The sequence below is a fragment of the Ovis aries genome, chromosome 11 (genome assembly GCF_016772045.2).
Source record: "Ovis aries strain OAR_USU_Benz2616 breed Rambouillet chromosome 11, ARS-UI_Ramb_v3.0, whole genome shotgun sequence".
Taxonomy (NCBI): domain Eukaryota; kingdom Metazoa; phylum Chordata; class Mammalia; order Artiodactyla; family Bovidae; genus Ovis; species Ovis aries.
This window is the reverse complement of record NC_056064.1, coordinates 60,644,057-60,664,329: the sequence shown is the minus strand read 5'-3', so window position 1 is coordinate 60,664,329 and position 20,273 is coordinate 60,644,057. Positions and strand designations below refer to the sequence as shown.

Below are 20,273 nucleotides of genomic sequence, written 5' to 3'. Positions count from 1 at the left end.
ACCGGTGCTCCCCTTAAGTCTGTTTAGCTTGCTGGTGGTTTCCACTTCCCCATTCCTACACAGGCTGTGTTTTCCTCTGTTCCCCTCCTTGCTCTTTTTCTCTCTTCTCATCTGGAGAGTTCTGAGTGAGAACCTCCCGGTATGTTGTCCTACTGGTGCTCACCTTCAAACATTGGCCGATGTATCTGAGCCTACGCTCTTTGGGAGATGTGAACACTCAGCGTCTCCACCATCTTCCCTCCACGGCCTGATCTGGACACACGTGCTGCCTTCCCACCCCCGAGGATGTCGTTCAGCACATTTGACCTTGAAACCTTAGCCTTGCTTCTTACGGGCTGTGCAGTTCTGACAGGTGATTTTTCTCTGGAGACTTCACTTTCCTCACCTGTAAGTGTCAAAGAACACAACAGCATCCAACGGGGTCATATAGAATTTTTAAATCTAGGGTTTGTTGGGCAGGGGAGTAATGGGTGAATACGTGATCACTTATGTGTGGAATCCAAAAAATAAATGACGGAATAAAGCAAGTCAGAAATAGACTCACGGATATAGAGAGCAAACCAGTGGTTACCAGTGGTTTACCAGTGGTTTACCAGTGGTTACCAGTGGGCTGAGGGAAGCAGGGAAGGAAAAGGGGTTAAGAGGTAAAAGCTGTGTGCATAAATGTGCTGCAAGGATACACTAGACAGCCCAGGGAAAGAGCCAAGGTTCTGCAATAACTTTAAATGAGGTATAATCTGTAACAATTTCGATCTCTACATTGTATACATGACACTCACATTATATACCAGCTATAAGGAAGTGAAAGTCGCTCAGTCGTGTCTGACTGTATAGTCCATGGACTTCTCCAGGCCAGAATACTGGAGTGGGTAGCCTTTCCCTTCTCCAGGGGGTCTTCCCAACCCAGGGATCGAACCCAGGCCTCCTGCATTGCAGGCAGAGTCATTACCAGCTAAGCTACAAGGGAAGCCCAAGAATACTGGAGTGGGTAGCTTTTCCCTTCTCCAGATCTTCCTGACCCAGGAATTGAATGGGGGTCTCCTGCATTGAAGGCAGGTTTTTTAGCAACTGAGCTATCAGAGAAGCGCCATATATCAACTATACTTCCATTAAAAAAATGTCAAAGAACTTGTATCTGTTTTTAAGCTCTAGGAAATTTTCAGCTAATACATTGGTCAAATATGGCCTGCCTTCTAGTCAATTTTTTTTTACTGGAAGTTTACTAGGTCTTTGAGATATATTTTCCCTGTCTTACCTTTTGCCTAACCACCATCTTGAAATTGGAAAGCAATCTGTTTCACACCGCACATAAACAACCTTTCCACTACATAATTTAAAACTTTTTATTTTTTTACTTTATAAAATCTATGTCTGTTATTCATGTTTATTGAAGGATAGTTGCTTTACAATATTGTGAGAGTTTCCACAGTACAGCAAAGAGAGTTAGTTACACATATACATACAACTCCTCCTTTTTGGATTTCCTTCCCATTCAGGTCACCACAGAGCCCTGAGCGCAGGTTCCCTGTGCTATTCACCAGGCCCCTCTGGCCAGGGGGTTCTCCAGGCAAGAACACTGGAGTGGGTTGCCGTGCCCTCCTCCAAGGGATCTTCCCAACCCAGGGATGGAACCCATGTCTCTTGTGTCTCTTGCATTGGCAGGCAAGTTCTTTACCACTAGCACCAACTGGGAAGCCGTTTTAAAACTATATATGCTGCTAATTGTTACATATGACATGAGCTGAAATCACATCAACAGAGAATGATCAGGCTGGAGGCTTCACGGGCCCTCTGAGGGGCAGAGGAGTTTCCATCTCATGGTTGTATCAACCTCTTCATCGACATTTCCCAGCTCCTGCTCCTTAGAAAGTTCTATGAACACCTGAATGGGAGGCGAAGAAGAAGGAAAAACAATAAGCAAGCTGTTGATTGGCTTCAAAAGAAACAGGGGATATACATGGGACTTTTATGTGAAATTTACAGAAACAAGACGCCAGATCACACGGGGCGACTCACCTTTTCCAAGGTGCACTGAGAGAGGCTGTATTCTTCCAGGTTAAAGTTACGTTTCACTGAAAAAAAAAAAAAAAAAAAAAAAAGACTGGTAGTAGATGCTTGCAATTTATTTATTACCAACCATCTTTTCAAAGTCATCTGAAATAAAAGTGCCAGTAATCAATATAAATGGGACACAGAACGGAATGAGCAAATGCTCGGTGAAAGAATGAAAGTGAAAAGTCATAGTGTCGGTATAAATACAAATTAAACTCATCTTGACATTAGAATTTTCTCACGTTACTTACCGATAATATGGTTTACTACTGGGTGGGCCACAGAGTTCTTTCGTAACATCTTATGGAAAAACTCAAACGAACTTCATAGCCAACCTATTACTTAGTAGGTGTATCTTGGGGAGCCAGCTAAGTTCCTTGAGGGGCTGAGGAATTCACCGATACATTCTTACACACGAGGAAGGTTGCAGTTCCATCGCATTCCCTTTAAAAAGATCTCAAAGTCCTGCGTCACTGTGCTACGGCCAGCTCCTCTGAAGGCCTGTCTCTCTGCCGGGCTTCCCCACCAGGAAATCTGCGTGAGACTGGCCATCAGATGCACTCCACACTCACGGGTGCACGGCTCACCGTTTACACACTGAGGCTCCTCTGTGCACGAGCCACCCCTGGGTGCCAGGGACGGAGCAGTAGAGATGAGGCAAAGCCTGAACCTCTGCCTTCATGCCGTTCGCATCCTAAAGAGGCACTTACATGTGCAATAAAGTAAATAATAGTAGCTACTCTGGAGAAAAGATATATCTAGGAAATAAGGGATGTTGGTGCTCTTTTTCCAGGATGGTTTTAAGGAAGGCCACAGCAGTAAGGTGATAATTGAGCAGAAACCTAAAAGGAGCGAGGAACAGCCTGGGTATTTAAGGAGCAGAATTCCGGGAAGAAGGATTGGAGTGTGAAGCCTGGCGCAGGAGTAGGCAGGCGTATCTGGAGTGTTGGGAAGAGCAAGAAAGCAAGCCAGAGAGTTCTTTCGTCTCAAACATGAGGAGTCGGGCACCGTCCTGGGCTCTTCCAGATGAACTTACTCAAGTCCTCCTGGTAATTCTGCCAAGTGGCCACTGATACTACCTTTCACTTAGAGACGAGCCATCTAGACACACAGGGGTTACGTAGCTTTACCAATGTCTCCTAGCTTGCAGCTTGTTCTAAAAATAGAATTACTCTGTGATCTAGAAATCCCACTCCTGGATATATAGCTAAAGAAAGTGAAAACACCAATTCAAGAAGATTCATACACTCCAATGTTCAAAAACAGTGCTGTCTACAATAGCTAAGATAGGGACGCAAACTAAGTGTCCATCGACAGATGCACGGATAAAGAAGGTAAGCTGTGTTATAAATATCTCACATAGAGTAAAAACTACAGGGATATACTGTGCAGCCCAGGGGATACAGCCAGTATTCTACACTAATTTTAAAGCGAGTATAATCTACAAAAGCTTTGAACCACTACTTTGTAGGCCTGAAACAAATATAATAGTGTAAATCAACTGTACATCAATTGAAGGATGAACATAATTAAGGTAAGAACTAATTCTTCAAAGGTTTTACTTAAAAATGGCCATTCTTACCTGTCTCTAACTTGTGAAAGGCCTGGGAGAGGGGCTGAACGTCCTGCACAGGCAGTCTGTAAGCCGAGAAAGAGGAGTACCTGGAGGCAGAAACAGTGTCACACTTGATCTTGAGTTTCAAGGGGGAAAATGACCATCAAAAAAAAAAAAATGCTGATGTTAAAAGTTAGTAAATAAATTTTATTATTTAAAAAATTTATTAACAGATAAAATGAATGCAAATTAACACTTGGCTTCAATATGAAACAATAAGATAAATTTCAATAGCTATTTCTTGCAGTGGTTTTGTTGGCTGGCGGCTGGAGATAATTCTCCTGGAAATGACCCAGTATAATTACATTTATGCTCCAGTTCTTCGACCATCTGATGCAAAGAGCTGACTCACTGGAAAAGACCCTGATGCGGGGAAAGATGGAGGGCAGGAGAAGAGGGCAACAGAGGATGAGACGGTTGGATGGCATCACCAACTCGATGGACATGAATTTGAGCAAACTCCAGGAAACCGTGAAGGACAGGGGAGTCTGGCATGCTGCAGTCCACAGGGTTGCAAAGAGTCAGACACCATTTAGCAACTGAACAACAACGCTCAGTTTAGTTTATTCAAACCTTTTTCTCGTGCAACACAGGCATTCTGAATGAATCCCTTTGATGAGTTTGAGTAATTTAGAACTAATCCCAACATGTCATCCTCGTAACCAGAAAGCAAAGGCAAGAGACACATGGTTGAGAGTGAGGGTCGTAACAGTGAGGGGACTGAGACGGCTTTACATGTGAAAAAGAAAAGCACGACATGAGAGTTGTGAGTCAAGTTTGATTTGGGGCAAAATGGGGACTATCGCCTGAGAGGCAGCGCCTGAGGTCGCTCAGAGACACTGCTCCGAAGAGGCACGGGGCAAGGTCGGCATGGAGGTGATTCTGGTGGAGGGGGGGTACGTGCAATCAGGAACGTGTTTTTTTTTGGCAGAGGATTCTGCTGGTCTCGTGATGGTTGCTGCTGACCACGAGGAGCCGTCATCACCATAAAGGAGGTTAGTGCTTTTCTAGATGTGGGGAGGTGCAAGAGCTGGGCTCGTAAAATGGGCTCCTGAGAACATCTAACCATCTGAGGACCGGAGCTGTTTCCCCGGAGCACAGATGCCTCATGCCTGCCCTCCCCTGGAACGCTCTCGGGGGTGTTGGAGGGCCGCAGCTGCAGCAGCAATCCTTGTAGAGGGAGGCAGGCCGACGGCTTGTGCCAACCTGCATTTGACCCAGCTCGAAGGAGAGGAAGTGCCGGGGCTGATTTCTGCCCCCGTCACCTCAGGCCCATGCACGGCTCCTTCCAGACAGACTGTGAAGCCCCCGGCCGCTCAGACCCTGGTCTCCACCCAGCCCGCCTCTCCTGCCTCTCCATCCGCATCAAAGCTGCGGCTCGAGGGTCTGGGAACGGGGCTGAGTCTGCGTCCCCGCACCCCGCTAGATAATTCCGTGACTTTGTACTGGGTGTTACGCCCTGCTTCTTCCGTGGCTTCTCCCCACAAGGAATTTCAAATTCAGCTCCTGCTCCAGCTCCCTGCCCTCCCCTTAAAAAACCACACCCCTCTGCCTCTATGCTCACAAACACGCTCCCTTCTGTTCTTCACTGTGAGGCAGGAAAATTCCACTAAAGGGACATGCTTTGATGATCCCAATTGCTGTTTCCGATGGGGCCGATTCACCCTAAACAGTTGTGTCTTTAAAATGGTAAATATTTACATCTTTTAAATATTTACAGGGAAGCCTGGGGAAGGTGTCCCAGGCTGGCTGCGCTTCTGTGAAGATTCAGGTCAGCAGAACTGCCTCTCTGGTTTTTCCAAGTCCCGCTCCAGACCTGGGGACCAGCCTTGGGTGGCCGCAGAGGCCCAGGCCAGTGTCCCCAGGCCTCCCTGTGGGGGAGGGGGGCACATCTTTCTGGGGACTCTCACAAATCTCCTATGATGGGGAAGGCTTAAATCTGTTTCTGAGGTCCCTCCCTTGATGCTGAAGTCTCATCGCCCTGAAGTGCTCACGGAGCAGAGAAGGAACCATGGATGGGAAAAGCCAACCTGCTCCTCCACAACCAAGAGCGCCTTCACCTTTCCTGCTGGGCGGCCTGAGGGAAAAGCCGCAGGACCTCCGTGTGGACTGACATCCCCTGGGAAGCCTCCTTCAGCTTTAATTCCAGAATGTAATCCTTGCCGAGGCTGTTTTTCAGGTGTTGGATGGAGCCGATGCATCTGTAAACGAGAAGGAAGACGTGCTGGGAAAACCTCGCCCCGGGGTTTTGTCCTGTTACTCCTAAATTTCAGGTCTAGGGAAAGGGGTCCCTGAGGGAGGGGGGAGAGTGTCAGCTGGTTACAGTGGCTTTGCCCTTTTCACGTTGCTGCTGGGTTAGTGGCTAAGTTGCGTCCAGGTGTCTGCGACCCCGTGGACTGCAGCCCGCCAGGCTCTTCTGCTCATGGGATTCTCCAGGCAAGAACACTGGAGAGGGCTGCCATTTCTTTCTCCAGAGGATCGTCCAGAACCAGGGATCCAACCTGCATCTCGGATTCTTTACCGCTGAGCCACTGGGCAAGCTTGGCCCTTTCATAGCAAGCCTCGTTTAGAAATCCAGGGCAGGCTTGGCCGGCACCCACCTCAGCCTGCCGGACACCATGACGGCCACACGGTCGCACACGGCCTCCGCCTCGGCCATGGAGTGGGTGGTCAGCAGGGCCCCCCGCGCCGTGTTTCTGACGGCCCTCTGGATCGTCTGCCTGAATGAGCCCCAACAGTAACGCCGTATTTTAAAAGGGAGAGAATAGAGACGGAAGGGAAATTTTACAGATAAAATACAATTCATGAATCATATTTAAATTCTAAACTTAAAAAAACAAACAGGAAAATGTGATTACATACAAGGTTTTGATAAAAGTTTTTAGGTGTTTTTAGGTGTGTTAATGGCATTCTGGTTAAGCTAAAAAAAAGAAAATTTCATTTCTTTAGCAGGCGTTCACTGAAATGTTCATAAATGAAGGACATGCTGCCTACTATTTGCTTCAAAATAATTGGAAAGCAGCAAAAGGAAGTGGGTGGAGGCAAAGACGAAGACAGATGGGCCTTACATGGAGAGCATTTGGCTAATAGAGTCATATATGATTCTCTTTCCATTTGTATAAAATTTCCATAACAAAGTTCTTTTAAAAGGTTGGGAAAATACTGGACAGGCACAAATATGAACGTGGATTGGAGGGTTTTATAACTCCAAATATAAAGTCCTCGATAGGAACATAAGAAGAATTTAAAAACTATTAAAAGAAAATCTAGATCAACAAATTTAACAGGTTAGGTAAAGGCGGGGCGGGGGGAAGCAAAGGAGGAAAATGTATAAGCAAGCTAATAGTTTCTAAGAAAAAAGTTACAGACATCTCAATAATTGGCAAAATTAATCTACATTCCAAATCGCAAGACCTAAAATGCCAGAAAGATCTTGAGAGGTTTTCTAACCCCACGTGAACGCCGCTTGAAGCTGGTGCCCTATGAGGGGATGCGCTGCTCAGCTGCTCGGTCATGCCTGAGCCCGCCAGGCTCCCCGTCCACGGGGCTCCCCAGGCAAGAACACTGGAGCGGGTTGCCATGCCCTCCTCCAGGGATCTTCCCAACCCAGGGACCGAACTCCCGTCCCCTTTGTCGGCAGGCGGGTTCCTTACTGCTGAGCTACCAGGGAAGCCCCTGGGAGAATCTACTTGTTAAACACTGGTTTTCCTGGTCCTGCGAGTTGTCTCCACTCAGCTAGGGGTCAGTGGATCTGCATTTCCAAGGTCAGCTTGAAAATGCTCCTTTCATGGAAGGCCCCTCCTCCTGGCCCTGCGGGCACTGCTCACCACAGCTGCTTCTGCTCCGTGGGGTCCAAGCCCGTGGACGGCTCATCCAGAAGCAGGATGGGTGGGTCTCCCAGGAGGCTCAGCACAAAACACAGCTGCAAGGCAGAGACAGGGGGCTGTTCCTGCCACCACCCGCCACCCGCAGAGGAAGCCCGCGGGACACACGCACCTTTCTGGCGGCCCCTCCCGGTAACTTCTGCACGGGAACGTTCAGCTGTCCCTGCAGCTTGAAGGCGTCCACCAGCCTGGCGGGAAACAGGGTCAGACGGTGAGATCAGGAGGCGATGTGGAGAGAAGGTAAACCATACGCAGGGGTTACGGCCCCGGGCCCCTCCTTGGCGCCATCACTCTCAGAACTTACCGTCAATGCAACGATGCAAAGCAATTCTCCTCCAATTAAAAAAAAAAATTAAAAATCTAACCATCAAAGAATAAAGTTTATTCTGAATATGAAAGATTTACATCTCATAAAAAAATTTTAAAACTAACTTGAATTCTCATGAAATAGGTGATTATTCATGATCATTCATTCAGTCAACATTTTTTCAATTTATTTTGTTGAACCGTAGCTGATTTACAATGTCGTGTTAATTTCTGCCACACAGCACAGTGAGTCAGCTACACGAATGCACGGCCTTTTCCATATTCTTTTCCCTTACGGTCTAACCCAGGATACTGACTAGAGTCCCCTGGGCTGTACAGCAGGGCTTTGTTATTCATCCATTCTGTGTGTGAGAGCTGGCACCTGCCAAGCCCAGGCTCTCTCTCCATCCCTCCATATCTCCGGGTCCCCGGGCAAGCACAAGTCTGTTCTCTGTGAGTCTATTCCTGTGTCTTCGGGAAGTTCGTTTGTGCCACAGTTTAGATTCCACATGTTAGTGATACCCTATGTTTCATTGAACACTGACAGCTACTCTACGCCGTTTACTGTTAAATGCCCCCCAGCCGGGGATGCAGGGTTTGGCCCCTGGCCTCCATCCCCGCTCCACCCCTGCTGCTCCCGGAAGATGGAGATGGCCCCCTACTACCCGCTCCTTATCAGCCTTGGCACAGAGGAGCCTCACGGGCGTGCAGTACCGTGAGATGGCCACTCGGGCGTCTGCTCGCTGCAGCCCTTTCACGGCGGCAAACACCTCCAGATGGTCGCGCGTGGTCAGGCTGGGCCACAGCACGTTCTCCTGGGGACAGTAGCCCAGGAACCGGATGCTGGCGTCCCCCTGCTGACCCGGATCCGAACCGTACCCCGTCAGCTCCACCTGAGAAAGTGCGCTGGTTTCAGAAACGTGCAAGCCCGTCTTCAGCCACGTGATTCCTCAAGAAACTGACCTGCGGCTAACGAATGCCTCAAGTTTTGGAACATCGAAGAAATACTACAGAAGTCACCCCGTGTATTTATTACAGGAAGCTATTAAACGACTCCCAGCACAGCCTCACAAGGACGTCACCTCCGTTACAGCATGTCTACTTGGGGAGCGGAAATCGCATCTTCATTTGCGCTACGCTACCTCTCCAGCCGTTGGCGTCGTCATCCCAGATATCATTCTGACAGACGAGCTTTTACCAGCACCGCTAGGTCCCAGCAACCCCAAAATTTCTCCTGAAAGAGAGGCACCCGCCATCAGGACTGGAAGTCAAACAATAACATAAATCTGCTTCTTCAGCAGCTTTCTGAGATACATGTTCAGCTCCATTGCCATTTTGAAATTTACATCATATGTGTAATTCATGTCGCCAAAACATGTTCTGTAACCCCTATAATTAGATAAAACATTTTGAAAAAAAGCTTAGAGACTGACATTTGCTGTCCATATATGGGTCTTTTTTCAGATTACTTTTCCAGTGGAAAAAGGTGCCCATAATTTTTTATACGGCAGACGGCTGACCTGCTGAGGACCTAAGCAATTCCCAAACCTGGGGAGCCAGGCACCTTTTCTCCGTCTCAAACTCGACCACCTGTGTCTGAGTCATTCTCATCTTTCATCTGAGATGGTACGATGATATGAAAGCCTCTTAACGGGTCCACCACCCAAATTCATGGACAAATAATAGCCAGGGTGAAATATTTTTCAAAGTATCAATTAAATGGTGACAAAAACCCTCTAGAGGCAGTCTGCTCAACTGGCCTGAAATCTAAACTCCGCTGTTGTTCACGCCGGACCCTGCGGGCACAGCTCACCTCTGAGAGCATCCCTTCTGATCACAGAGCATCTGCTGGCCCCTCTGAGCGCCTTACCCACTCCAAAGGCACGCCTGGGTCTGAGCCCTCGCTGTTTCCTCTGTCTGGGATGCTCTTATCTCTGCACTCGAACATAGCTGGTACCTTCTTATCATCTAGTGCTGAGCTGTGCCAAGTTGCTTCAGTCGTGTCTGACCCTGTGTGACCCCCATGGACTGCAGCCCACCAGGCTCCTCTGTCCATGGGTTTCTCCAGGCAAGAATACTGGAGTGGGTTGCCATGCCCTCCTCCGGGGATCTTCCCGACCCGGGGACTGAACCCAGGTCTCTCATGTCTCCTGTGCTGGCAGGTGGGTTCTTTATCACTACACCGACCTGAAGCCTGTCATCACCTGGATTTGGCCTAACCGTCTCTGCTCAAGAAAAGTCTTCCCTAACCCTAAGCTACGGAAACCACTAGACCATTCAGGTATGATCTAAATCAAATCCCTTAAGATTATACAGTGGAAGTGAGAAATAGATTTAAGGGACTAGATTTGATAGATAGAGTGCCTGATGAACTATGGAATGAGGTTCGTGACATTGTACAGGAGACAGGGATCAAGACCATCCCCATGGAAAAGAAATGCAAAAAAGCAAAATGGCTGTCTGAGGAGGCCTTACAAATAGCTGTGAAAAGAAGAGAGGCGAAAAGCAAAGGAGAAAAGGAAAGATAAAAGCATCTGAATGCAGAGTTCCAAAGAATAGCAAGAAGAGATAAGAAAGCCTTCCTCAGTGATCAATGCAAATAAATAGAGGAAAAGAACAGAATGGGAAAGACTAGAGATCTCTTCAAGAAAATTAGAGATAGCAAGGGAACATTTCATGCAAAGATGGGCTCGATAAAAGACAGAAATGGTACGGACCTAACAGAAGCAGAAGATATTAAGAAGAGGTGGCAAGAATACACAGAAGAACTGTACAAAAAAGATCTTCATGACTAAAATAATCACGATGGTGTGATCACTCATCTAGAGCCAGACATCCTGGAATGTGAAGTCAAGTGGGCCTTAGAAAGCATCACTACAAACAAAGCTAGTGGAGGTGATGGAATTCCAGTTGAGCTGTTTCAAATCCTGAAAGATGATGCTGTGAAAGTGCTGCACTCAATATGCCAGCAAATTTGGAAAACTCAGCAGTGGCCACAGGACTGGAAAAGGTCAGTTTTCATTCCAATCCGAAAGAAAGGCAATGCCAAAGAATGCTCAAACTACCACACAATCGCAGTCATCTCACATGCTAGTAAAGTAATGCTCAAAATTCTCCAAGCCAGGCCTCAGCAATACGTGAACTGTGAACTTCCTGATGTTCAAGCTGGTTTTAGGAAAGGCAGAGGAACCAGAGATCAAATTGCCAACATCTGCTGGATCATGGAAAAAGCAAAAGAGTTCCAGAAAAACATCTATTTCTGCTCTATTGACTATGCCAAAGCCTTTGACTGCGTGGATCACAATAAACTGTGGAAAATTCTGAAAGAGATGGGAATAGCAGACCACCTGACCTGCCTCTTGAGAAATCTGTATGCAGGTCAGGAAGCCACAGTTAGAACTGGACATGGAACAACAGACTGCTTCCAAATAGGAAAAGAAATATGTCAGGGCTGTATATTGTCACCCTGCTTATTTAACTTCTATGCAGTGTACATCATGAGAAACGCTGGGCTGGAAGAAGCACAAGCTGGAATCAAGATTGCCGGGAGAAATATCAATAACCTCAGACATGCAGATGACACCACCCTTATGGCAGAAAGTGAAGAGGAACTAAAAAGCCTCTTGATGAAAGTGAAAGAGGAGAGTGAAAAAGTTGGCTTAAAGCTCAACATTCAGAAAACGAAGATCATGGCATCTGGTCCCATCGCTTCATGGGAAATAGATGGGCAAACAGTGGAAATAGTGTCAGACTTTATTATTTGGGCTCCAAAATCACTGCAGATGGTGACTGCAGCCATGAAATTAAAAGACAGTTACTCCTTGGAAGGAAAGTTATGACCAACCTAGACAGCATATTAAAAAGCAGAGACATTACTTTGCCAACAAAGGTCCATCTAGCCAAGGCTATGGTTTTTCCAGTGGTCATGTATAGATGTGAGAGTTCGACTGTGAAGAAAGCTGAGCGCTGAAGAATTGATGCTTTTGAACTGTGGTGTTGGAGAAGACTCTTGAGAGTCCCTTGGACTGCAAGGAGATCCAACCAGTCCATTCTAAAGGAGATCAGTCCTAGGTGTTCATTGGAAGGACTGATGCTAAAGCTGAAACTCCGATACTTTGGCCACCTCATGCAAAGAGATGACTCCTTTGAAAAGACTCTGATGCTGGGAAGGATTGGGGGCAGGTGCAGAAGGGGACGACAGAGGATGAGATGGCTGGATGGCGTCACGGACTCGATGGACGTGGTTTTGGGTGAACTCCGGGAGTTGGTGATGGACAGGGAGGCCTGGCGTGCTGCGATTCATGGGGTCGCAAAGAGTCAGACAGGACTGAGCGACTGAACTGATTGACTGAACCCTAAGCTTCCCTGGTGGCTCAGATGGTAAAGAATCCACGTGCAGTGCATGAGACCTGGGTTCAATCCGCGTGTTGGGGGGATCCCTGGGGAAGGGAATGGCAAGCCTCTCCAGTATTCTTGCCTGGAGACTCCATGGACAGAGGAGCCTGGTGGGCCACAGTCCATGGGGTCGCAAAGAGTAGGACACGACTGAGCGACTGAGGATTTCCGCCTCCAGCCCCAAGTGAGCGTGGCCCCGAGTCACTCAGGTCATTTCTCAGATTTGAATGTTCCCCGTAGAACCTGCCAGTGTGACATCTGAAACTTCTCTTGATAAGTCATTTTTGTCTAGTGACCCCTCTGGGGATGCAAAAGCTAAGAGGTCATGCATTTGTCTCTTTGTTTCATAATTATCTTTCCGGATTCTTAAACAGCCCCTGGCACACTCAGAAAGACATATGCTGAATGAGTGAATGAACACTTCAGCGAATACAGCGGCGTCGATAACCTCGATGTTCAGGGGGTATTATTTCTAAAAATAACGGCGAATTTAAACAGTGACTGTTCCGAACCTTTTTTAACACAGAAGGAGATGTTTCTCACTGCTGTCTTCTTCCTCCTTCTTGAAAAGCACCTTTTCTTCTGGCCTGCATATTCTTTGTGCAGACAGCTAGCAATTATGACCGGTTTCTGGAACAGAGAACAGCGTGAGTTTCTTCTTAAGCAGCAGTCACTTTTCATTTCTGTGCTCTGCCTCCTGGAACCTCTCTTGCCCTCTGTCATGAACCAAAGCATGTTTGCGTCGAGGGCAATCCACGTTGCTTGTCTCAAATGTAGCATGCACTCGTGGGTGCTGACAATGCTTCTTGCTAAAAACAGATGAGTGAGTAAAGAATATAAATATTACTCAGTTATAAAAAGAATGAAATCATGGCGTTTGCAGCAACATGGGTGGACCCAGAGATGGTCACACTAAGTGAAGGTGAGTCAGAAAGATACAGACAAATGTCACATGAAGTCACTTCTACGTGGAATCTAAACTATATCACAAATAAACTTATCTATGAGACAAACAAACAAAAAATCAGTGGACTGAGTATCATTAGTATCAAATGAGTATCAAAAAGCATCATTTCAGGCTGGCTGCTTGCCTTTCAATAACAGAAGTATCTAAACTCATGTGAATACCTCCCACATCAAAATCAAAGAGTAATCCTTAAAATCTTAATCTCTACCCGGCATTCTATAACAAATCTCACGTAAATTCTTTGACTCATGAAACTGGGGGTTTGAAATTGCAGCTCTACACATCCAAGGCCATTTTTCTCAAACAAACGAACAAAAAAAGATGAAACCAGTGTGATTGGCATTCTTCTTGGAGCATCAAGGACTTCGAAAGAAGTGCCTGCATATTGAGGCGTTACATAAATGCATGGATTCCCTGGTGGTTCAGTGGTAAAGAACCCGCCTGCAGTGCAGGAGATGCAAGCCACGCGTGTTCAGTCCCTGGGTTGGGAAGATTCCCCCGGAGGCGGGCATGGCAGCGCGCTCCAGCGTTCTTGCCCGGAGAATCCCAGGGACGGGGGAGCCTGGCGGGCTGCCGTCCCTACAGTCACACAGTCAGACACCGCTGAGCACGACACACACCCAACTCCAGACTTTCTCAACAAAACCCAGCACATCAACCTCTACTCCTGAGCTGCTGAGCACTCCACTAACACCCATTCTGCCGCTTGCGTCCCCACCTCCTCTATTGACGTGTTCAGGGCGGTGGCTGTTCTTATTCTTTCTGCTTGGACATCTTCGTCTTCAGCTACAGGTTTTTCTGTATTTGAACGAGCATCTCTGCTTTGGGGGGAAATTCTACAGAAAAGATGAAATAGACAGCATGCGATTTTTTTGGTAGGTGTCAAAGATGCCTCAAATATCAGCTTCTCTAACTATCCCTTCCACGCGCCCCCACAGACTTGCACACCCAGCTATAGTTAAAGCGGGTAACCGACGAGCTCCTGCTGCACGTCCAGGGAGCTCAGCATCGTGCGGCAGCCTGGACGGGCGGGGAGCCTGAGGGGGACGGATACAGGCATATGCCGGCTGGAGGTGCTTTGCTCCTCACCTGAAACTATAGCACTGGGGTTGGCCGCACCATCATACAAAGCAAAAAGCTAAAAGAAGTCAGCTTCTCTGTGACTTCCCCGTGGTCCTTTCAACAAGCTGGTGATGGGGCTGACTATGGCCAGCAAGTCTCCTTTTGCCAGGAAGGTCCACCCCTGCAGTCGAATCCCCTTCTCTGTGTTGCTGTGGTTCTCCTAACGAGTGTCTCTGACCCTTTCAAATTTCTCAGCTTTGAAAATCAGGTCCCCTGCATTCTTCTCTGCTGACTCTGAGCCCATGTTACTCACACCCAGTATCTGCCTGGTATCCTTCACTGTTTGGCGCTTCCCTGGTGGCTCAGAAGCTGCCTGCAGTGCCGGAGACCTGAGTTCGATCCCTGGGTCAGGAAGATCCCTGGAGAAGGGAATGGCAGCCCCCCCACCCCAGTGTTCCTGTCTTGACTGTGACCCTTGCTAGAGTCCCTCCCCTGCTGGAACGCTCTGAGTTGTGCTGCCGAACCAACTCCATCCTAACCCTCTGGTCGGGCATGTGTGAGCCTCTTGAGTGGGAAAAGGGCATATTTGAGTTCTCATTAAAATGCTTTTCTCAGTATATATATTCTATTGAAGTAGAGTTGACTTACAATGTTTCAGGCGCACGGCAAGGTGATTCAGTTACACGTACATAGATTTATTATTTTTCAGATTATTTTCCTTTGTTCCTTATGATAAGATATTGACCACAGGTTCCTGTGCTATACAGTAACCCTTTCTTGCTTACAGAATATCTATTTTTTTTTTTTTAGTCAGAAATCTAGCATTCTATGCATATTAAGTCAAACAAGTATTTGAGTTCTCATTCAATTTTTGAGAGCTTGAAAGCTCCCTTCAGCTGACTACTGGCAGAGCTCTGCCTGGTGGGGGTGATTCAGTCACTCAGTCGTGTCCGACTCTCGCCACCCCATAGACTGTAGCCCGCCAGGCTCCTCTGTCCTTGGGATTCTCCAGGCAAGAATACTGGAGTGGGTTGCCATTTCCTTCTCCAGGAATTCTTCTCGACCCAGGGATCAAACCCAGCTTTCCTGCATTGCAGGAAGATTCTTTTACCGACTGAGCTACAAGGGAAGCCCCTGCCTAGGTGTCCCGTTTCCTGGCAGTTCAGCCAGAAACCCATCGGCCATGCCGAAAATCAGCATGCTATTCATACTGTCATACAAATCAGCATTAAGAGGCTGGGGGTGCAGCCACTCTCTAGGAATATTAAAATGCAATATGAAGTATGAAATTAACTTTTATCCCAACCTGAAAACAGGATCCTTTTGCATTATTTTCTTTCCACATTTTGCTTCTAGGCATCGCAGGACAAACATGAAGAGCAAAGCCTGAAAGTAAGGCTAGGAGCAAAGAAACAATTACACTGAGGGGTGAGTTCACATCAGAAGCATCTGAATCATAGTTTGGGTCTTTTGTCTTCAGATAAAACAGGTGTGAGGCATGCGTACAGATCAGTTCTATAGTGGCAATCCAGCTCGGGGAACCTGACTTCTTTCCTTCTTCCTGTTGTACAACCGACATCCGGTCTGTCAGCACGGGTGACCTGCCTCTCCTTTCAAAGTTACCGGGAACCCAGGGCTGCCCCCGACCCTGCCGGGCCGTAATCGCTGACGGTAACACCGCAGCCCCTGGCTGTGGGTCTCTCTTCTTCCCTTGCCCCAAACATCTACTCTCAACACAGCAACGGGAGGGAGCTGTATTTTGAGCATAGACCAGATCACGGCACTTCCCTGAAAACTCCACTGGCTCCTCGCCCTCACAAAGGAAGATCAAAGTCCTGGACGTGACCCAGGATCGACAAGCCACCCTCTCTGTTCACCCTCACTCAGCTCGGTTACCTCTGGGACCTTCACTCTCCCCTGTGGCTACCCAGTTCCACCCACCTGGCCACCCGCCTGCATCAAGCCAGGGTCACTCTCCCGCCTCCTCCGGGAATATTCCTCCCCGTGATGTCCTCACAGCTCACTTCCTTGCCTCCTGTGGGCTTTTATTTTTGAAGTCCATCCTTTCGCACAGCATGTTATTTACTTAGTTTATTATCAGCCTCCTTCCACCAGAATTGAAGCCCCATGAGGGCAAGGACTACTAGTTTTGATCTATGCCTAGAAAAGTACTGCCATATATGCAAAGACACTAATTTTCTTCAGCCCACATACACTGGTATAATCATTTTCCCTTTTCATTTTTATTTTTTACTTTTGCTTTGTTTATCTCTAACTGCAAAGGATTTAAGTTGTATTGCATGGATTTCTTTACAAACTCTCAGATTTGAGAGGCAGTAGACAGGATAAGCAAGAAAATCTAATTTTATACGGCATTCTGGATTTACACAGTCCATTTATGCATGTAAGAAGTAACTAGAACGTAAAATCGTATCTGAATGTGATTGCTTTTCAAAGACTATCTTAAAAACACTTTCAAAGTTGGCACACTTCAGACAAGATCAAAGAGTTACTACAGTAAATGATAACCCCCCCCAAAAAAGTGGGCAGTGAGGTAGAAAAGCCGTCTTACTATTAGGCACACTAGAAAGTCAGCTGCACTCAGGTCATAATTTGCCTCTTGATATTTTATCCAGTATTGAGAGATTCTCTGCAAAGACCAAAAAAAAAAAAAAAAGGCTCAATGGAAATTCATCAGCATTCTTATTTGCATTTAATTAACAGGGAATTTTACATATTGGAGATTTCCCTCATTCAGTCTGATTCCCCCTTTGTGCCCTGGTGACAAGCAATTCCCCACAGAGAAAAGAGAGGACCCCTACCCAACCCTGCCTGCCTCTCCAGGGAGGTGACCTAAGTCTGTCCATCTCTTCCTTCTATTTTTCCTTGATATTTTGGTTTAATGTTTGCTGACCGTCTACTCAAGCATAACAGACAGAGGGGTCTACACGGTGAATGATTCTAGGGCTCCACCTTTGCCCTAAATGGCCCCAGGAGCCATCCTGGGTCCCAGGGGCGACTGTTTCCACCACAATAATTAGTCCCATCCTGTGGTTCTTTCTTCATCAGCAACGCGTTCAGAAAGTCACTCATTCCGCCCCAGCCGTGTGCGTGACACACGTGGGTTGGGGTACTTCACCTCACAGGGCGACTTGCACCTTAGGAGAGAAACGCTCCGCGTGAAGCAATGAGTTTGTAGTAGGGAATTCCAGGCAGTGCCAGTGAGGGAAAGGACAGTCTGCAGCGGACTTCCCGGGCCCCTGGGAGCACACGGGGTCGGGGGGCCCTCGAGACTCCCTTTAAGCCACCACCTCCTGGCAGACGGCGTGCTCCTGGCCGAGCTCTCCTGCTCGCCTCGCCGTCCGGCTCTTCCTGTGTGAAGCGCCTCTGCCTCCTCAGCGCCCCATGCACCCTCTCCTGCGTCCCTGCCTTGGCCTCCCGCACCTGCCTCCCCCACCTTCGCATCAGGTGGCCAAAGTATTGGCGCTTCAGCATCAGCTCACTTCTATTTCTCAATGAGTAAGTGGTATTGTGTGGGAGTATATGCTCACACTGGATAATGAATACCCAAGGAATCAGGCGATGTGTTTCTATCTGGCATTCGTTTTAAATACATTTGACAATGCTTACGTGTTGTAAAGTGCACATGGCAGAAGCTTTCATTTTTAGTTTTTGGCTGCCTGGTATGCTTTTTGGGATCTTAGTTCTCTGACCAGGGATTGAACCTGGGCCCTCCACCGTAAAAGTGCTGAGTCTTAACTGCTGCCCGCCGGTAATTCCTGGCAAAGCTTTCAGAATGGCTTTATTGTGGTTAAATTCTCATGCCATAAAATTCATTCATTTTAAGTGTACGATTCAAAGCTTTTTAGTAGATTCGCAGAGCTGCAAGAGCATCACTGCAAGTCGGCTTAGGAACATCTCCACCACCCCAAAGAGACACCTACTCCTTTCCCACCTCAGCTCCCAGGAAAACACCAGCCTGCTGTCTGTTTTTGTAGAGTCAGGCAAAGGACTTTAATAGGCTGCACATTCAAAATTAATGGCACATTTGATAACATTTCTTACCTGTTGCAAGAAAGCTGTAAATCCACTCAAGGTTGCCGAGGGAACTAAAGTCATGCAGGTTATCAGGACAGGGACGTCGGGCGCAAATAGCATGATGATGCCGAATGTGATGACCGTGACCTGCGAGGCAAGGGGGACACGCTAGTGCCGCCACACACACTCCGCGCACTGATACTTTAGGAAATGCGTGAGGTGGGAGGCGCGCTGATCAAACACATGGGAGCTTTCCCTCGTGCAGGCACAGTCCTTCCAGGGGGAGGAGGGAAGGGAGGCGATTTTGTTATGAGAAAGTGGATGACCTTCCGCTCCTAACAGGAAATTCTTAGAGGGAAAATCTGGAGACGAAGGTGAGAGCTAAATTGTTCAGACTCGCTGAGACCTCAGTTTTATCCCGAGTCGGTCACTAATTTTTGTGTGACTTTAAATAGGCTACTTGATACAAACTATTATGTACAGGACGGATAAACAAGGTCCTGCTACAGTGCACAGGGAGCGACGCTCCATGTCCTGCGATAAACCACGACGGGAAAGAAAGTATATATTTTACAGCCACTTTGCCGAACAGCAGAAATTAAACTCAACACTGCAAATGAGCTACACTTTAATAAAAAAAATTTAAGAAAAGAAATTATAAAGGATTAAAGCATCAAAGAAAAACAATCCAAAAGCCGAATAATTTTTTCCTTCCATAAAATGAGGAGAATTATGTTAGATAATCGTCATTATTTTTCAAATCTGACATTTCAATCTTCCGTAAATATGTGGTTACTTTTCAGTGGTATAAAAAATGAAACTGACAATGTAAAGAAAAAGGGAAATAATCAGAAAGTATGACACTGTAACACTGTGGTGTATTTTTCATATTGTGAGGAAAGAAATTTTTAGTTTGCAAAATTTACTTTGTTTTTGCAATACTGCTTTGCCTTATTTTCATCCATAATAAATTTACAATGAATAGGCAATAAAGGGGAAAAAAAGATCTCCAATCATTTGTAGATACATTTCGATTGGAAAAAATATAGTTTTTCGGTGTCAAAAGTTCAGTTCTTTGCTGTGGTTCTTTATTTGCTAAGGCTCACTTATTCACACGATAGTGAGAAGGTCTTAGTCATCGTATTAATCCACAAACCTAACAGGAAAGGCCTTGGTATCATCATGCCTCTCCTTAGAAACAACAAAGCCAAATTTCCTTGTTTGTTTGTTTATTCACTTGCTGCTGAGGAATTCACGGTAAGACAGTGCAGACTCCAGCCCGCTTCTACCAGGCGCTGGAGGAAGCCTGTCCTCACCAGCCCTGCATCCCTTACTATGCCCAGAACTGGCCGAGGGGCGGGGGGAGACGGGGGGACGGTCTCTGCTCTCTAAGTGGAGAGACACGGAAGCCCCACTCTGGCAACGTCTGATGTTTCGAGTTCTGGAAGCGCTGTCATACGCTGCTGTAGTTGACACACTTTGGAATCTGCTGAGAAAACTCTTTCTCATTTTTCCCAACTGAAAGCATCACTGCAGAGGCCCGCTGCCGCAGCGAAAGCCAAGGGGGAGGCGCGGTTCTACCGGAGAAGCTGAGTGAGTCCTCATCTGAGAGGCTGTTGCATCTGTGCAGACAGGGTGAGTGGTGAGTGCCTGGCAACCCGACGGCTGCCTTCTCCCTCGACACACCGCAGCGGGCATTCGTCTAGAAGCGCATTTACTAAGTCTCAGCCTGGAGCGGTTTCTGCTCAACGAGAGCCAACAGAGTGACTGGGCAAAGACATAAAGAAAAAGGAAGCGCGACTCTGGGCTGCTGGTGACTTAGGACTGAAGACCAGTAAGCTCAAAGAGCGGCTCCGAGGCTGCTCACACTAGGATGGCTGAGTCCTCACTCACTCTGCAGGGGCAGACCTGTCAGAGGCCCTGCTGGCCAAGAACCCTGATGCCGCCTGAACGC

General features: G+C 47.3%; 1 protein-coding gene across 18 annotated transcripts in view; it reads right to left on the bottom strand.

Moving 5' to 3' along the window:
• Positions 1-1,329: 1,329 nt before the first annotated feature.
• The window catches only part of LOC101115555 (ATP-binding cassette sub-family A member 6), a 65,556-nt gene continuing 46,612 nt past the window's right edge, over positions 1,330-20,273 (bottom strand). For 12 of the 18 annotated variants that reach the window (XM_042256483.2, XM_060395071.1, XM_042256482.2 and 9 more), the window contains 14 exons: positions 18,347-18,466; positions 16,854-16,931; positions 15,588-15,679; positions 13,938-14,055; positions 12,765-12,882; positions 9,000-9,091; positions 8,572-8,750; positions 7,664-7,739; positions 7,495-7,589; positions 6,268-6,387; positions 5,728-5,868; positions 3,635-3,714; positions 2,017-2,072; positions 1,330-1,882 (listed from right to left, as the gene is read on the bottom strand). In XM_042256483.2, coding sequence (XP_042112417.1) covers positions 1,781-1,882; positions 2,017-2,072; positions 3,635-3,714; positions 5,728-5,868; positions 6,268-6,387; positions 7,495-7,589; positions 7,664-7,739; positions 8,572-8,750; positions 9,000-9,091; positions 12,765-12,882; positions 13,938-14,055; positions 15,588-15,679; positions 16,854-16,931; positions 18,347-18,466 — 1,467 coding nt within the window. In that variant the 3' untranslated portion in view covers positions 1,330-1,780. Of the gene's footprint in view, positions 1,883-2,016; positions 2,073-3,629; positions 3,715-5,697; positions 5,869-6,267; positions 6,388-7,494; positions 7,590-7,663; positions 7,740-8,571; positions 8,751-8,999; positions 9,092-11,592; positions 12,883-13,937; positions 14,056-15,587; positions 15,680-16,853; positions 16,932-18,346; positions 18,467-20,273 lie in introns of those variants that run through there. The other 6 variants (XM_042256486.1, XM_042256488.1, XM_042256487.1 and 3 more) reach the window with 6 other exon arrangements.